The 12,646-nt window shown below is 57.6% G+C and overlaps 1 protein-coding gene and 1 long non-coding RNA gene across 4 annotated transcripts; one reads left to right on the top strand and one right to left on the bottom strand.

Moving 5' to 3' along the window:
- Positions 1-26: 26 nt before the first annotated feature.
- On the top strand, positions 27-9,755 carry C26H2orf42 (chromosome 26 C2orf42 homolog). 3 transcript variants are annotated; one of them, XM_065856653.2, is made up of 9 exons: positions 27-121; positions 1,648-2,500; positions 3,241-3,351; positions 3,668-3,772; positions 5,486-5,590; positions 6,758-6,865; positions 7,386-7,486; positions 7,558-7,714; positions 9,478-9,755. In XM_065856653.2, the coding sequence occupies exons 2-9, from the start codon at positions 1,660-1,662 to the stop codon at positions 9,687-9,689; spliced, it is 1,740 nt and encodes a 579-aa protein (XP_065712725.1). In that variant the 5' UTR covers positions 27-121; positions 1,648-1,659; the 3' UTR covers positions 9,690-9,755. The 3 variants fall into 3 exon arrangements, with proteins under 3 accessions (XP_065712725.1, XP_071655423.1, XP_071655424.1); XM_071799322.1 differs by having other exon boundaries at positions 34-99; XM_071799323.1 differs by lacking the exon at positions 27-121 and adding an exon at positions 379-537.
- Positions 6,096-10,316, bottom strand: LOC139825644 (uncharacterized). The gene is made up of 3 exons (XR_011735846.1): positions 10,258-10,316; positions 6,887-10,127; positions 6,096-6,644 (listed from the first exon to the last, which is right to left on the bottom strand). It is a non-coding gene; the product is annotated as an uncharacterized lncRNA (long non-coding RNA).
- Positions 10,317-12,646: the final 2,330 nt, after the last annotated feature.

The raw sequence follows: 12,646 nt of genomic DNA, 5'->3' as shown, positions 1-12,646 counted from the left end.
CAACCCACGTGTCTCGCAGCCGACCAATGGGGAGGAGGGGTGGGGCGCCACGCCGGAAGCGGGGCGCCGAGCGGCGTCGCGGAGGTTCGGGTGGGAGCGGTGAGCGAGCGCTGCCGCGCAGGTAACGCGGATTCGGGGGTTGGGGGGACGGGGCTCGCGCGCCGCGGGACAAGAAGTGACATCAGTGGCGGGAGCGCGGAGGATGCCGGGACGCGGGCACCGGCGGGGCGGGGGGACGCGGCGGCGGCGGGAGGCGTCGCGGTGACGTCACGGCGGTGACGTGAGGCAGCGCGGGGTCGGGGGTGACGCCGGTGACTGGGGGGGTGACCCGGACCCGGTCCTGTGGAGGAGCGGGGCCCAGGGGAGGCCTCGGGCCGGGGGCCACGGTCCCGACCCCGCCGCCCCCGGGGGGTCCAGCCCGGCGTGCACGGTCTGTGCCGGTCCCCGGTCGTGTTCCCGGTGTCACCTGCTCTCCGGTACCGGCCATTTGTAACAACCGCTGCCTGGCTTAAGCAGTGCTGTTAGCGCACAGTCCCGGTTAGTCTCCTTTCTGTTAATTACTCTTTTAATTGCAGCTTGGATGTGGCTCAGTGTAGCAGTTTCACCTGCGCTGAAGTTCATATTCATAGGCTGACCCGCTTCTAAATGTTCTGTGTCCCAAAGCTCCACGCGATTTAAATACTTTGTGTAATAGGGGTGGAAAATTTCATAGGAGCTGGTGTTCAACCTAAATGTGCGGAAAGTCTGTAAAGTGTTCCAGACCAAAGCTGCACTTTTTAGTCGAGATTGGGCATTATCCTGATCTTAAGATGTGTACGAAGATTGTTAACAGTTGGACTTAAAGATCCTAAAGGTCTTTTCCAACTAAAATGAATCTGCGATTCTCAATCAGCACCAGGAGCAGCTTGTTGGCATCTTGTCACATTCACTCTAATGTGCCCGGTGCCGATGGTTCCATGAGATGTGACATTATGACAATGACCATCCCTTTCCCTCTGCTTGGTGACTCCGTCCTCACCCGACACCCTCGTCATCACAAAACCCGGCTTGAAGTTTGCGCTGCGTGCGCAGTGCCCGGTTTTACCTCCAAAAAGAGGGATTTGGTGGTGATGGGGAGAGCTGGGTGAGCAGAGGGCGGTCCCCACAGCCCCCTCGTGTCCCCCGGGCAGAGGAGGAGAAAATGTGGTTGGCAGCAGAGAAATAACAAAGATCTGGAGCCGGCGGCTCATTCAAGCGCCAGGGGTTGTCACCGGAGTCACGCTTGCGATGCTCAGCCACCGACCTGGGGAAAAAACCTCCCCTGGGAGGCATAGGGGAATCGTCCTGTTTGTGTCCCATCTGCGTGGGGTTTGTCATTTTGTGATGTGGTTTGGATTGCGACGTTGGGACAGGGCGAGAGGTAACAGCCAGCAGTTGCGCCAGGGGAGGCTGAGGTTGGAAATTTGGGATAATTTCTTCCCCAAAGGACTGTGGGGCATTGGAACAGGCTGCCCAGGGCAGTGCTGGAGTCACCATCCCTGGAGGGTTGTCCTGTTGCCTGTGTGCTCCCCCACTAAGGCAGGGGTGTCATTTTTGGTCTTGTTGGCAGGGAAGGAGCTGGGGCGTCCCGTCATTCACTTCCCCCCACCTTGACTTCTGCCCCTCCAGGTCTCCCAGAGGATGGAACCGGCACCATCGAGGACCAAAGTCCCCTCGTTCCTGTCCGACCTGGGCAAAGCCACCCTCCGTGGCATCCGCAAGTGCCCCCGCTGCGGCACGTACAACGGCACCCGCGGCCTGAGCTGCAAGAACAAGACGTGCGGGACCGTGTTCCGCCGTGGCGCCCGCAAGCCGCCCAGCGCCGACGCCGTCAGGATCGTCACCGGCTCGGCGGCACAGGTGTACTCGGTGCGACAGAGGGAGCGGGGAGCGGAGCAGCGCTGCTTCGTGGAGCTGGGGGTGTCGGAGGCAGCCGTCCAGACGGCGGATGGGACCATGGTGACGCAGCTGAGCTCTGGGCGCTGCTCGGCGCCGGCGTGCCTGAAAACGGCGGCGCGCGGTGCAGCGGAGAACCAGTGCCAGCACGTCAAGCTGGCGCTGAACTGCCAGAGCGAGGCCACGCCGCTCGCCCTCAAAAGCTCCGTCCTCAACTCCCTGCAAGCCCCCCCCGAAACCAAGCAGAGCATCTGGCAGCTGGCGACGGAGCCCACGGGGCCACTGGTGCAGCGGGTCACGAAGAGCGTCCTGGTGGTTAAGCGCAAGGGAGGGCAGAAGCCTGGGCCAGGCTACCTGCACGTGTCCGTGGGCCCAAGGACGAGCGCCAAGGCGCCGGGGGAGCCACGGTTCCGCTGCTCGTGCCGGGCGCCGCGACACGGCAAGGGTGGTGAGGAGGAGGAGGAGGAAGAGGAGGAGGAAGGGACGGCGCCACGCTGTGTTCACTTCTTCGCCTGCGTCTGTGCCTTCGCCAGCGACGAGAGCCTGGCGCGGGAGTTCTCCGACCTCCTCGCCTACGATGCAGGCGGTAGGTGAGGGGCAAAACACATGGAGGGTTTTGGGGGTGTCAGGCTGCTGCAGCCCACCCTCCCTCGTGCTTGTTCCCTGACTGTGGCCGAGCTGCCCCCACACTGATTGGTGCTTCATTAGCCCCGGCTTAGTTTCCTGGTCCTCCTGCTGGCTCAGAGCAGTGTGAGGAGTGATCCCTCCTGGGTGTGGGTCATTCTGGGAGTGTGGGGAGGAGAGCGTGGGGTTCTGAGGGTGCAAATCCTCCCTGGTTTTGCCGTGACAGGTGCTTGGGGTGACTCAGGTGCTGCTTTTGTCCCAGGAGATGAGTGTTCCCCTCCTTTTGGGCCCCTGCCTGTTTTAACCCCCTGTCAAGGGAGCCCAGTTTGTTGTGACTCCCTCCATGAGCAGGAGCCTCTGCGGTTCAGTCCCTTGTGGGGTTACACACCCCAGGAGTTGTCCCAGGTTAATCCCCTCCTCTCAGTAGCCCCCCAAAGGTGAAAATCTGTTCCCAGGAGAGCGACCTGGGTGCTGAGTGAATTGAAATCACCACTCCCCTCACAGTTTTCCCCCTCAGAAGTGTGTCTGTAGGGCTGGGACAACTTAAGGGTTTGATGAGGGTGTCTGGGGGGTGCCCGGGAGTTTGAGGGGAGGGAGAAGCACCAGAGTGGGGAGGGTGATATGAGAACCCCGCCTCATGTTCCCGCAGCCCTGCTACATGTGATAGAGGAGATTTTAGGGCCAGAGTCTGTTTGTTCCCAGGTCTGAGGGGGATCGCGATGCCACCATCGCTTGGGAGCCCCGAATCAGTGGCACAGACTGGGGGGGCCGCTCCCACCAGGGCCAAGAAGAGGAAAAAGGACGTGACGCCCGGTGAGTGTCTGCTGGGGGCTTGAGGGGTGGGTGGCTGTGGGGTGTCGCTGAGAGAGCAGATACAAATGTAGGTTCAGAATTGTTGATGTATTTGTTGTGCCCAGGGAGGTTGAGGTTGGATGTGGGGAACAATTTCTTCCCCAAAGGGCTGTGGGGCATTGGAACAGGCTGCCCAGGGCAGTGCTGGAGTCACCAGCCCTGGAGGGCTGGACAGACAGAGATGAGGTTCCTAGAGATGAGGGTTGTGCCAGGGGTGGGTTATGGTTGGACTTGATGGCTGTGAGGGCGATGGTTACCTAAAATGAGTCTCTCTCAGGGATGCAGCCGACTGGCCCCCTCCTGGCTCACGCCCCAGCTCACAGCCACCCTCGCAGACCCTGCCCGAGGAAACCGCCCATGGCCTCCGCCCCGAAGAGACAAGGTGAGCGCTCAGCGTTTGGTTCGTGTTGCTGGAATCCTTGCGGAGGGAATGGCGGAGCTTTGTGGGGCTGTTGTGCCCTGGGAGCTGAAATCGGACTTGGGCACCTCAGGGTTGTTGGTACCTGTGTGTGGCTCACGTAGCTCTGGTTATCTGTGGTTGTGGTTGTTAGGGATGGATGATGCTGGACTCTTCCCAGGGCGGTTCTTAGGTGAGTTTTGGTGTGGGAAGCTTAAAGAACTTGGTTTGTGGTGGTGCCAGCGCTGCTGCGAGCGGGCAGGCGTTGTTATTTAATCTCTCCAGTGCCATTAAGTGATCTTCTGGATGAGATAGATCAGTGGATCTGGTTGTTAGGCAAAGCTGTGAGCTGGTTTCTGTCACTTGTGTTGCCTCTGTTGGTGTTTGCAGCAACTCTTAATGCCCCGAGCTGCTGGGAAGGGACCTTGTCGTGGTGTCTCTTAGCTCAGAAGTACCGTGTCGAGCGGGCAGTGGCACAGGAGATGGGAATTCTGGCTGCCTTGGGAAGATGGTTGTTGGCACCAATGTAATCATGTGTCTCTGAGCAGTTGGCTGCATGTTTGGCTGTGTTTATGGGCTGTTTGGAGATGGAAGGCTCAGTCCAAGCAGTGGAAACCTGGTTGTGTCCCCAGCAACTTGGTCGAAGCCTTTGTGCATGCTGGGTGAGCCCAGGGTCTGGGAAGGTGACTTGGTTTGGTGCTGTTGTTGCTCTTAGCTGTAATTTTGGTCTTGAAAGTGGGATAATTATGTGTTATTTCCCTTTTCAAATGAGACAGAGCATAGAAAACGTGTCTCACAGGCTGTGATGGCTCATTTTGGTCCCTCGGATGCCTCCAAGCACTGCAGGGGTGTCAGTGTTTTTGGGGGGGTGAGGACGTGTCAGGTCCCACTCCTGGGGAGAGAGTTGGTGTCATTGTACTGTGGTGCTGAGGCAGCAGCTCTTGTGGACATGCAAATTGGGTTTTTAACAATAGAAGGTTGTTTTTTAAGAGCAAATATTGTTTCTGCAGCAGCAGATGGGGTTTGTAAGGAGCAGACAGGGGTTTCTAGGAGCCTCTTGCCACCGCTAAAGCACTTGAGTAATTCCAGTCCCTGTGATGTGCTGAGGCAGTGGCATTGGGGCCATCAGAGCCATTGGCTGATGAACAGACAGTTTGGTTTGTGGTTGTGTTGTGTTTCTGAGATGTGTTTAACAGCAGAAAGGAGGCTGCAGTGAAGAGGATGTTGGTCTTCCCAGGAACAAGCGCCAGGAGCAGAGGAAATGGCCTCAAGTTGCGCCAGGGGAGGCTGAGGTTGGATTTAGGAACAATTTCTTCCCCAAAGGGCTGTGGGGCATTGGAACAGGCTGCCCAGGGCAGTGCTGGAGTCACCATCCCTGGAGGGCTGGACAGACGGACATGAGGTTCTCAGGGACATGGGGTGGTAGTAGATTTATGTAATGATGGTTGGACTTTGAATTATAGCATCAAAGAATCATGGAATTGTAGAACAGTGGAATGAACGACGTGACCTGAAGATTTGAAGGTTGTCTTTTGACTGAATCCAACTGATGATTTCACAGGTATTAGTGTACATACTGCCGGGCAAACTCTTGGAGGTGAAACAGGGATTAGGAGATCAGAGCTGTGCCAGTGGGACTCAGTCTCAGCCATTTTTTGTGCCTGGTGTAGTCTGACATCCCTTCCCTGTCCCTCGCAGGCTGCCAGCAGCCGCAGGATGAGTCGCAGGTGTCCCTGTCCTTCCAGGCCTGGCTGGCCAGCGTCACCGAGCGCATCCACCAGACCATGCATTACCAGTTTGAAGGTAAAGTCCGTCTTAGGACACCCCACTTTATTCCACTTTGTAATTTTAACCTTTTGGCAGCATTAACTAACTCCAGCAGCCCTAAGGGAGGTGAGTGCTTTGTCCAGCTTTGTGCAATTGTTGTTTGTTTTGCCCTGGGAGGCTTCTTAGGGTTTTGATTAGTTTTCTGCACATGGGCTGAGTGTTGATGAATTGCAACCTGGGGCTCTGTTAGTACAGGGGAATGGAGAAAAGGAATGATAAATAGCGATAATTGCCCTAGTGATTATGGCTGCTGAACCTAAACAGCTCAGGGGAGCACAGAGGAATTGAGATGAATTAAATATGGTAATAATGGGAGGCATCTCATCTTATATTTAGTTTCAGAAATGCTGTTAAGTTACTGAATAGCTTATCATGCAGTAGACCACTGCAGTATTCTTATCTTCCCCGCATTCTCTAAAGTCTGGGCTGTGCTCAGCAGGAGCTGCTCTGCGCACCCAAAGAGACACAGATGATGGTTCAGAGCAGTAATAATATCTTGGTGGGGGGGTGGTTACTGCACCGCACACCCCAGCAGCACAACTTGCGCTGGCAGCACAGCCCCGGGCAGGGAAGAGTCTTGTGTAACCACGTACAAACACTAACTGGGGCTAAACTTGTGTCTCGGTTGCCAGAGGAGCAACCAGCACCTCTCATTAAGTGGTAACAGCCCACTCTACTTGTAACATTTCTAAGGGTCTCTTCTACCATAAACCTATCTATTTTGGCATTATTATTAATGCTTAGAGACAGCCTGTGAGAGCCAGGGCCCTCAACTGGAGCACAGAGCAGGCAAAGGGAAAAAGAGTTTGAGGGCAATCACTGAGAGAATGTCTCAACTTTAATAGGAGACATAAGGGCCATCCATTCCCACTCATGGCACCTTCCAAGACTTAATCCTAAACTAGGGGGAGAAAGGAGAGGCAAAAGTGCACTCAAGGACATAAGCAGCAGGCTCTGACTGGTGTTCGGTATTTTACTGTGCAGTGCAGACACTAGCAGCACTCTTTGTGCCAGTGCTTGGAGTCTCCACCTGCAAAGATAACCCCAGCAGGAACATCTGCAATCAGCACAAGCCCCTGTACCCTCTTTCTCCTGCACCACATCTCTCTTGTCCTCACCACATCTCATGCTTCCACCCCCCAGGGCAACCAGAGCCACTGGTGTTCCACATCCCCCAGGCGTTCTTCGACGCGCTGCAGCAGCGGATCTCTAGCGGCAGCGCCAAGAAGAGGCTGCCCAACTCCACCACGGGTAGGAACCAAACACACCTACCTACAGAAAGCGCTTGGCAGAGTCACTGCCAGGTTCTGGGCAAACCAAAATGGTGGAGATCTTCTAGGGTGACCCTGCAGCTCCAGCAGGTTCTTCTTGAAGGTCCCTCCTCTGTTTAGAGTGGCAGCTTCCAGGGAACAAGCTATCAGCCCAAAGAGATTGCCAAGTCTCTCCCTGTGCTGTTAGTAGCACGTTTTCCCCTTGTTGCAGCTAAGAAAGAAACTCTGCAGCTGCCTAAGTGCCAGGGCAGAGAAGAACAGCTACTTAAGTCTTAATCCCAGCAGCCCAGCTGTTTTTTCATTTTTCACATCTAGAGTGATTTGGTGATTCTAAGTTTAGGGGAACCAGTGCAGCCTCCTGGACTGTGGCGTCCTGAGCCGGAGAGCAGAAGCTAAAGACTAAAAAGGGGAAAGAGAAACACAAGTTACTTCACTAAGCACTTAGCATTTTAGGAAATGTTCTGTTAACTCCCCCTCCTCGTGTGTGTTCCTCCCCGCAGCTTTTGTCCGCAGGGACGCGCTTCCCCTGGGCACCTTCTCCAAGTACACGTGGCACATCACCAACGTCCTGCAGGTCAAGCAGATCTTTGATACGCCAGAGGTGAGGGCAGGGGCTGTCCCCCGGATCCCATGCAGTCCCCCCAGCCCCTCACTGTCCCTTTTCCTCCACAGCTGCCCCTGGAGCTCACACGCAGCTTCACCCAGAGCCGAGACGGCACCTACGAGCCCTGGGGGAGCCCCGTGGCAGAGGAGGAGAGTGCTTCCCCCCTGCCCCCCGAGAAGCAGCCACCCCTGCGGCCCCAGGAGCTGCAGACCTTCCTCAAAGTGGGTGAGTGGGGGGACCAGGGCTCCCTGTCGCCCTCCTCAGCTTGGCAGCCTCAGCCCCTCTCGCCCAGGAGCTCCAGAGGGGACAGGGCCATGTTCCCCCAGCACTGGCAGAGTGGAGGGGTGCAGGCCCCCCCTCATCTGCCAGCAGCTCTTTGTAGTGCAGTGGGGCTTTCTGCAGCCCAAACTCCCCAGGGCCTGGGGGGGTCTCAGCCAATGGAAGAGCACCCCCCCTTCTTGGGTAGCGGCGGGGGGGTCTTATCCAAAAGAGACTCCCTTCTCAGCAGGATGGGGGGGGTCTCCACACTAAGAGCCCCCCCAGGTACTAGGGGATTCTCAGCAATTAGAGATCCCCCTTAGATGGGCGGGGCGGGGTCTTCAGAGACCTTCCCCTTGTTCCCCCCCACAATAGGGGGCCCTGCACTCCCCAGGGCTCCCCCCAGCTGCCCCTTCAGAGGGGGCTCAGCCCCAGGGGAGGGGCCAGTTCCACAGGGGCCACCCCCTGGGCGGTCCAACCCCCTCCCCAGGCAGGGGGTCAACCCCCTCAGCCACTGCTCAATGTCAAACCCACCCTTCCACCCAAAAGAATAACCTCTCTGACATACACACACCAGCCACCACCCCTACCCTAACAATGAGGGGTTTTTTTCCTTCTCCAAATAGTTATTTTATCTGAAGTCCAAACACCAAAAAAAGTGAAAACAAAACAGAACATGAAAAGGGAAAACAACCACACCAAAACCACTTAAAAATGACACCAAAAAAAGCACAAAAACTCTAGAACAAACCATTCCAAACCTACCTGTCAAAACATCTACCAACGTTCAACACAAACCAAAACAGTAACACCTAATAACAGACACATAGGACAACTTAAAACCTTCAGCTAAACCGATAACACGACCAACCAATCCAACTTAGACTATAAAGCACGTGTACAGCTGACAACTGTCAACATCACCACCCAGCCCTGAGCAGGGGGGCACACCAGAAAACAAACACCCTCACTGCAGAGTCAACCACCGCCTCCTCAGCTCCACCAACACCACAACCTACCCCCAGGAAAACAAGCACAGTCTCACACTACACCCAGCCTGAGACCCCCCTGCAACAAACCCTACCCTGACCTTCAGTACAACCACCTCCACAACACCACACAGCTCCACACAACCGCCAACAAACACCGATCAGAACTATGGGGGCCCTAAGCTGCCACCCCCCATCTGAAAACAAGCAGAAGACCCCACACTGGGGGCTTACCCAACTAATGCACAAACGCTCCCCGAGGGCTCCGGCTTCTGCTGCTTCTGCCTCCAAAAACCTGAAAATTAAACACTTTAACACCAAATACTCCACACAACCTCCTGGCCCTCACAGGGGGAGGCATCTACTGTGCGCATCACACCTTGAGGGGACCCCAAAACAGAGACCTGCTCACAATATAGACCTCATCATTACAAACTGCAGCTGGGACAGCAGCCACTTGAATCCCTTCCTCTGGGCACCTGAAAGAGAAACACAGAGACCAAAAAAACCTATTACCTACCCACTCCCACCTTGGCTGGGGGGGCCCGTGCAGTACCACCCACACGACCTGGGGACCCCCAACCCACCTAAACCAACAAAATATCTTGGATACTCACCCCATGGCTCCTTCTGCATCCACTGATTCCCCACCCACCTAAAACTTAAGCCCGAAAACCACAATGAAAATAGAATGTCCCCCCAGCCCTCGGTGGGGGCTCTAACACCACTTTGTTCCCCCAGGCACCACGTCACCGGCCCAGAAGGAGCCGACCCCCTTTGTCATCGAGTGGATCCCCGACATCCTGCCCCGGGCCCGGGTCGGGGAGCTGCGCCTGCGCTTCCAATACGGGCGGCGGGGGGCGCGCCGGGGCCCCCCGGACCGGCACCGGGCCCCCCCGGGGCTCGACGCGCCGCTCGACCTGCCCGCCCTGGCCGCCGTCCCCTTCCCCTGAGCCGCCGCCGCCACCTCTGCCGCTCCGGAGCCTGAAACGAAGAGAAAATAAAACTATCCTGAGAAACCGCATGGGTCTTGACTCTCCTGTGCGCCCTGGACCCCCCCCGGGAAGGGAACGCTGAGGCACCCGACCTGGGTGGGGGCACCCGTATGAGCCACAGAGGCTCGGGGAGAAAAACCCCACTACCCCCAGGGGGAGAAAGCTCCTCCGACTCCCCCAAAAGGGACGCTGAGGATCCCGATGTAAGCCCTAGATTAAGATTTTAAACAAAAGAGACTGAAGTCGTCCCAGGCAGGGGAACCCCAGGCTGGGGGGGGATCCGGGACCCCAGGACTGAACCGGCCCCATCCCCGTGTCGTCACCGGCAGAGCGATAGAAGGTTCCCCCCTCGCTGCGGCAACCGCTCCAGGAACCTCATCCTAATTTCGGCTCTACCTGAAATTAGAGAGAAAACAAAGACATAAACGTTAAATCACGCTGCCGCTCTGATCTCGGCTCCCCACCGCCCCTTTCCCGGAGCTCCATCCCCAGGCCGGGGAAGGGGCGACTGGGCCCCGGCACCCACCTGCGGTCGCGCCCGCCGCTCGTTCGGCCGCTCCGGAACGCAAAACGCCTGCAATTACCTGCAAAAAAAGCAAATCACAGACCAATATGAAGTTCCGGGGTGCCCGAAGCCTCCTGCACCCGGCCCCTGCGTTAAAAGGGGGGATACGAGCAGCACCGAGCACCCGGGAAGGAACCGGGAGCTCCCGGTCGGCGGCCCCGGCTGCCCACACCTGCCCGGGAGCTCCGGGGGACTCCGAAAAGGTGCCGGCGAGGCCCTGGGGACCCGCACCGGGCTTCGGTCACCGGGACGGAGCTCCGACCGAGCTGCCCGTTTCATCCCGTAGGGCAGCAGTGAGCTCCCAAACGCTCCAACCGAGCCCCCGGGAAGCGGCGGCGAGCGAGCGGCGGCTCCGCATCGGAACCCTGAGCCCCCGGGAAGCGGCGGCGAGCTCCGAGCGGCTCCGCTTTGGAACCCTGAGCCCCACGGAAGCAGCGGCGAGCTCCGAGCGAGCTCCCGATGGCTCCGCATCGGAACCCTGAGCTCCCAGCAACCCCCGATGGCTCCCAGGCGCCCCCGGAGGGGTTTAAGAACCGCCCCCCCCTCCAGGTGCGGACCGTTCCTCCGTTGACGCAACCGGTACCGGGATCGCCGGTCCCGCCCCCGGCCCCGCCCCGGGGGGTGGGAGATCGGTCACCCTCCTGTCCCCGGTTCGGCGAAGTCCCGCCGTGTCCCCCACCCTTGGTCTGGGGGTGGATCGCGATGTCGCCCCCCCTGCTGCCCCTGGGAGGGGACAGGGACGGTGGGAGCAGTGTTAACATCGGAGATGGGGGAGACGGGGTACGCGAGTGAGACGGGGTACTGATTAAGGAGGTCATGGGGGACACCGAGATAGGGGACATCGCTGACAGAGGCCAAGTATGGGCAGCACTGAGGGCACCAATTATAGGGGACACCTCGTATGGTGGGTACTGGGGACCCCAGTTATAGTAGATGTCTGCAATGAGGGACCCCAGATATAAGGGGCTGCTGTTAGTAGGGTGTACTGGAGACACTAGATCAAGGGGACATCTGCTATGGGGTGGTTATGACACGCGGAATCAGGGTGACATATGGAATAGGGGCTTCTGGCAACACTGCATTTAGGTAACTACTCATGAAGGGGACACTGGGTACACATTACATCTTATGTAAGGGTTACAGGGAGCACAGGGTAGAGAGCACAGCTGGTAGGGGGGACTGCCTACACTGGACAAGGGACATACCGGGTACAGGGGATGCTGGGGACACTGGGCTTAGACCACTCCAAGTGTGGGGTCCCTGGCCATGGTAGGCTATGGGGACACCCAAGTTGGGGACTCTGCAGATGGCAGCATTGCTCTGACCACCACAGGCTGGGGGGCATCAAGACTGTCCTTTAATATGCAGCCTGACACTACTGGGATGGAAGATTCTCTTTGATCACGGTGTCATTTACAGTCTGTCCCATCTGTGACCCACCCCTTGACGCCCGGTTCCTGTGACTGGAGTGTGGAACATCCCTGCCCCTGACACCGGAGCGATTAGACACATCAGCCCCCGAGTCTAATCTCTTCTTAAACTGAATCCAAACAACCATGTTGCTAGCTACAAAAGAAAAAGATCAGAGTCTCGAGTGGCCCGCATGGGTCTTCTTGGCCTGGAGCCCCCTCAGCTTCTTGACCTTATTTCTGGAGTGAGCAGATGGTCGTTTTGTGCTCCTACTCGGCAATGGCCACATCGCTTTTTGTGGACGGAGGGGAACGTTCAGCTTCCCTGGCTTGCGAGACGAGGACAGCCCCCTGAGCCTCGGGTCCAGACTCCAAACGGCTGCCGTTTCTCTATTACATTTCACTGACCTGATGCCTGGTGTGGATAGGTTAGGCCTAGTCTGGGTAGGTTAGGCCTAGTCTGGATAGGTTAGGCCTAGTCTGGATAGGTTAGGCCTAGTCTTGCTACATTACACTGAGAGGTTTTAGAAAGATTTTGGTTCCTCTTTGCATTGGTGTCACCCACAAAGTCACTGCGGGGGCCCTGGGTCCCTCGGTGCCATTGGTGAGGATGTGATGGCCCCGGTGGGACATGGTGCTGGTGGCTGTCGCCCTCGGGGTGCCACCGTACAGCCACTGGGACACGTAGGACGTGTGGCACCACAGGAACGGGGCTGTATGGGACACAAAGGTGTCATGGGGACAAGGCAAAGGGCACCGTGGGGACGGGACACGGTACTGTGTGAGCGGGAACACAGGGGACGCTTGTGTATCTTGGGGATGGGACAGACACAGGACACCTGGTCCCTGCGGGGCTGCCATCCCCTGTCACGGTGCAGTGGTACCAGTGACATCCCCAGTCCCCGTGCCCACGGTTACAGATGTGATCGTGCTGGAACCAC

This window comes from Patagioenas fasciata, chromosome 26 (assembly GCF_037038585.1).
Source record: "Patagioenas fasciata isolate bPatFas1 chromosome 26, bPatFas1.hap1, whole genome shotgun sequence".
NCBI lineage: Eukaryota > Metazoa > Chordata > Aves > Columbiformes > Columbidae > Patagioenas > Patagioenas fasciata.
Note: the sequence above shows the minus strand (reverse complement) of the source record. Positions and strands in the feature narration are given on the sequence as shown.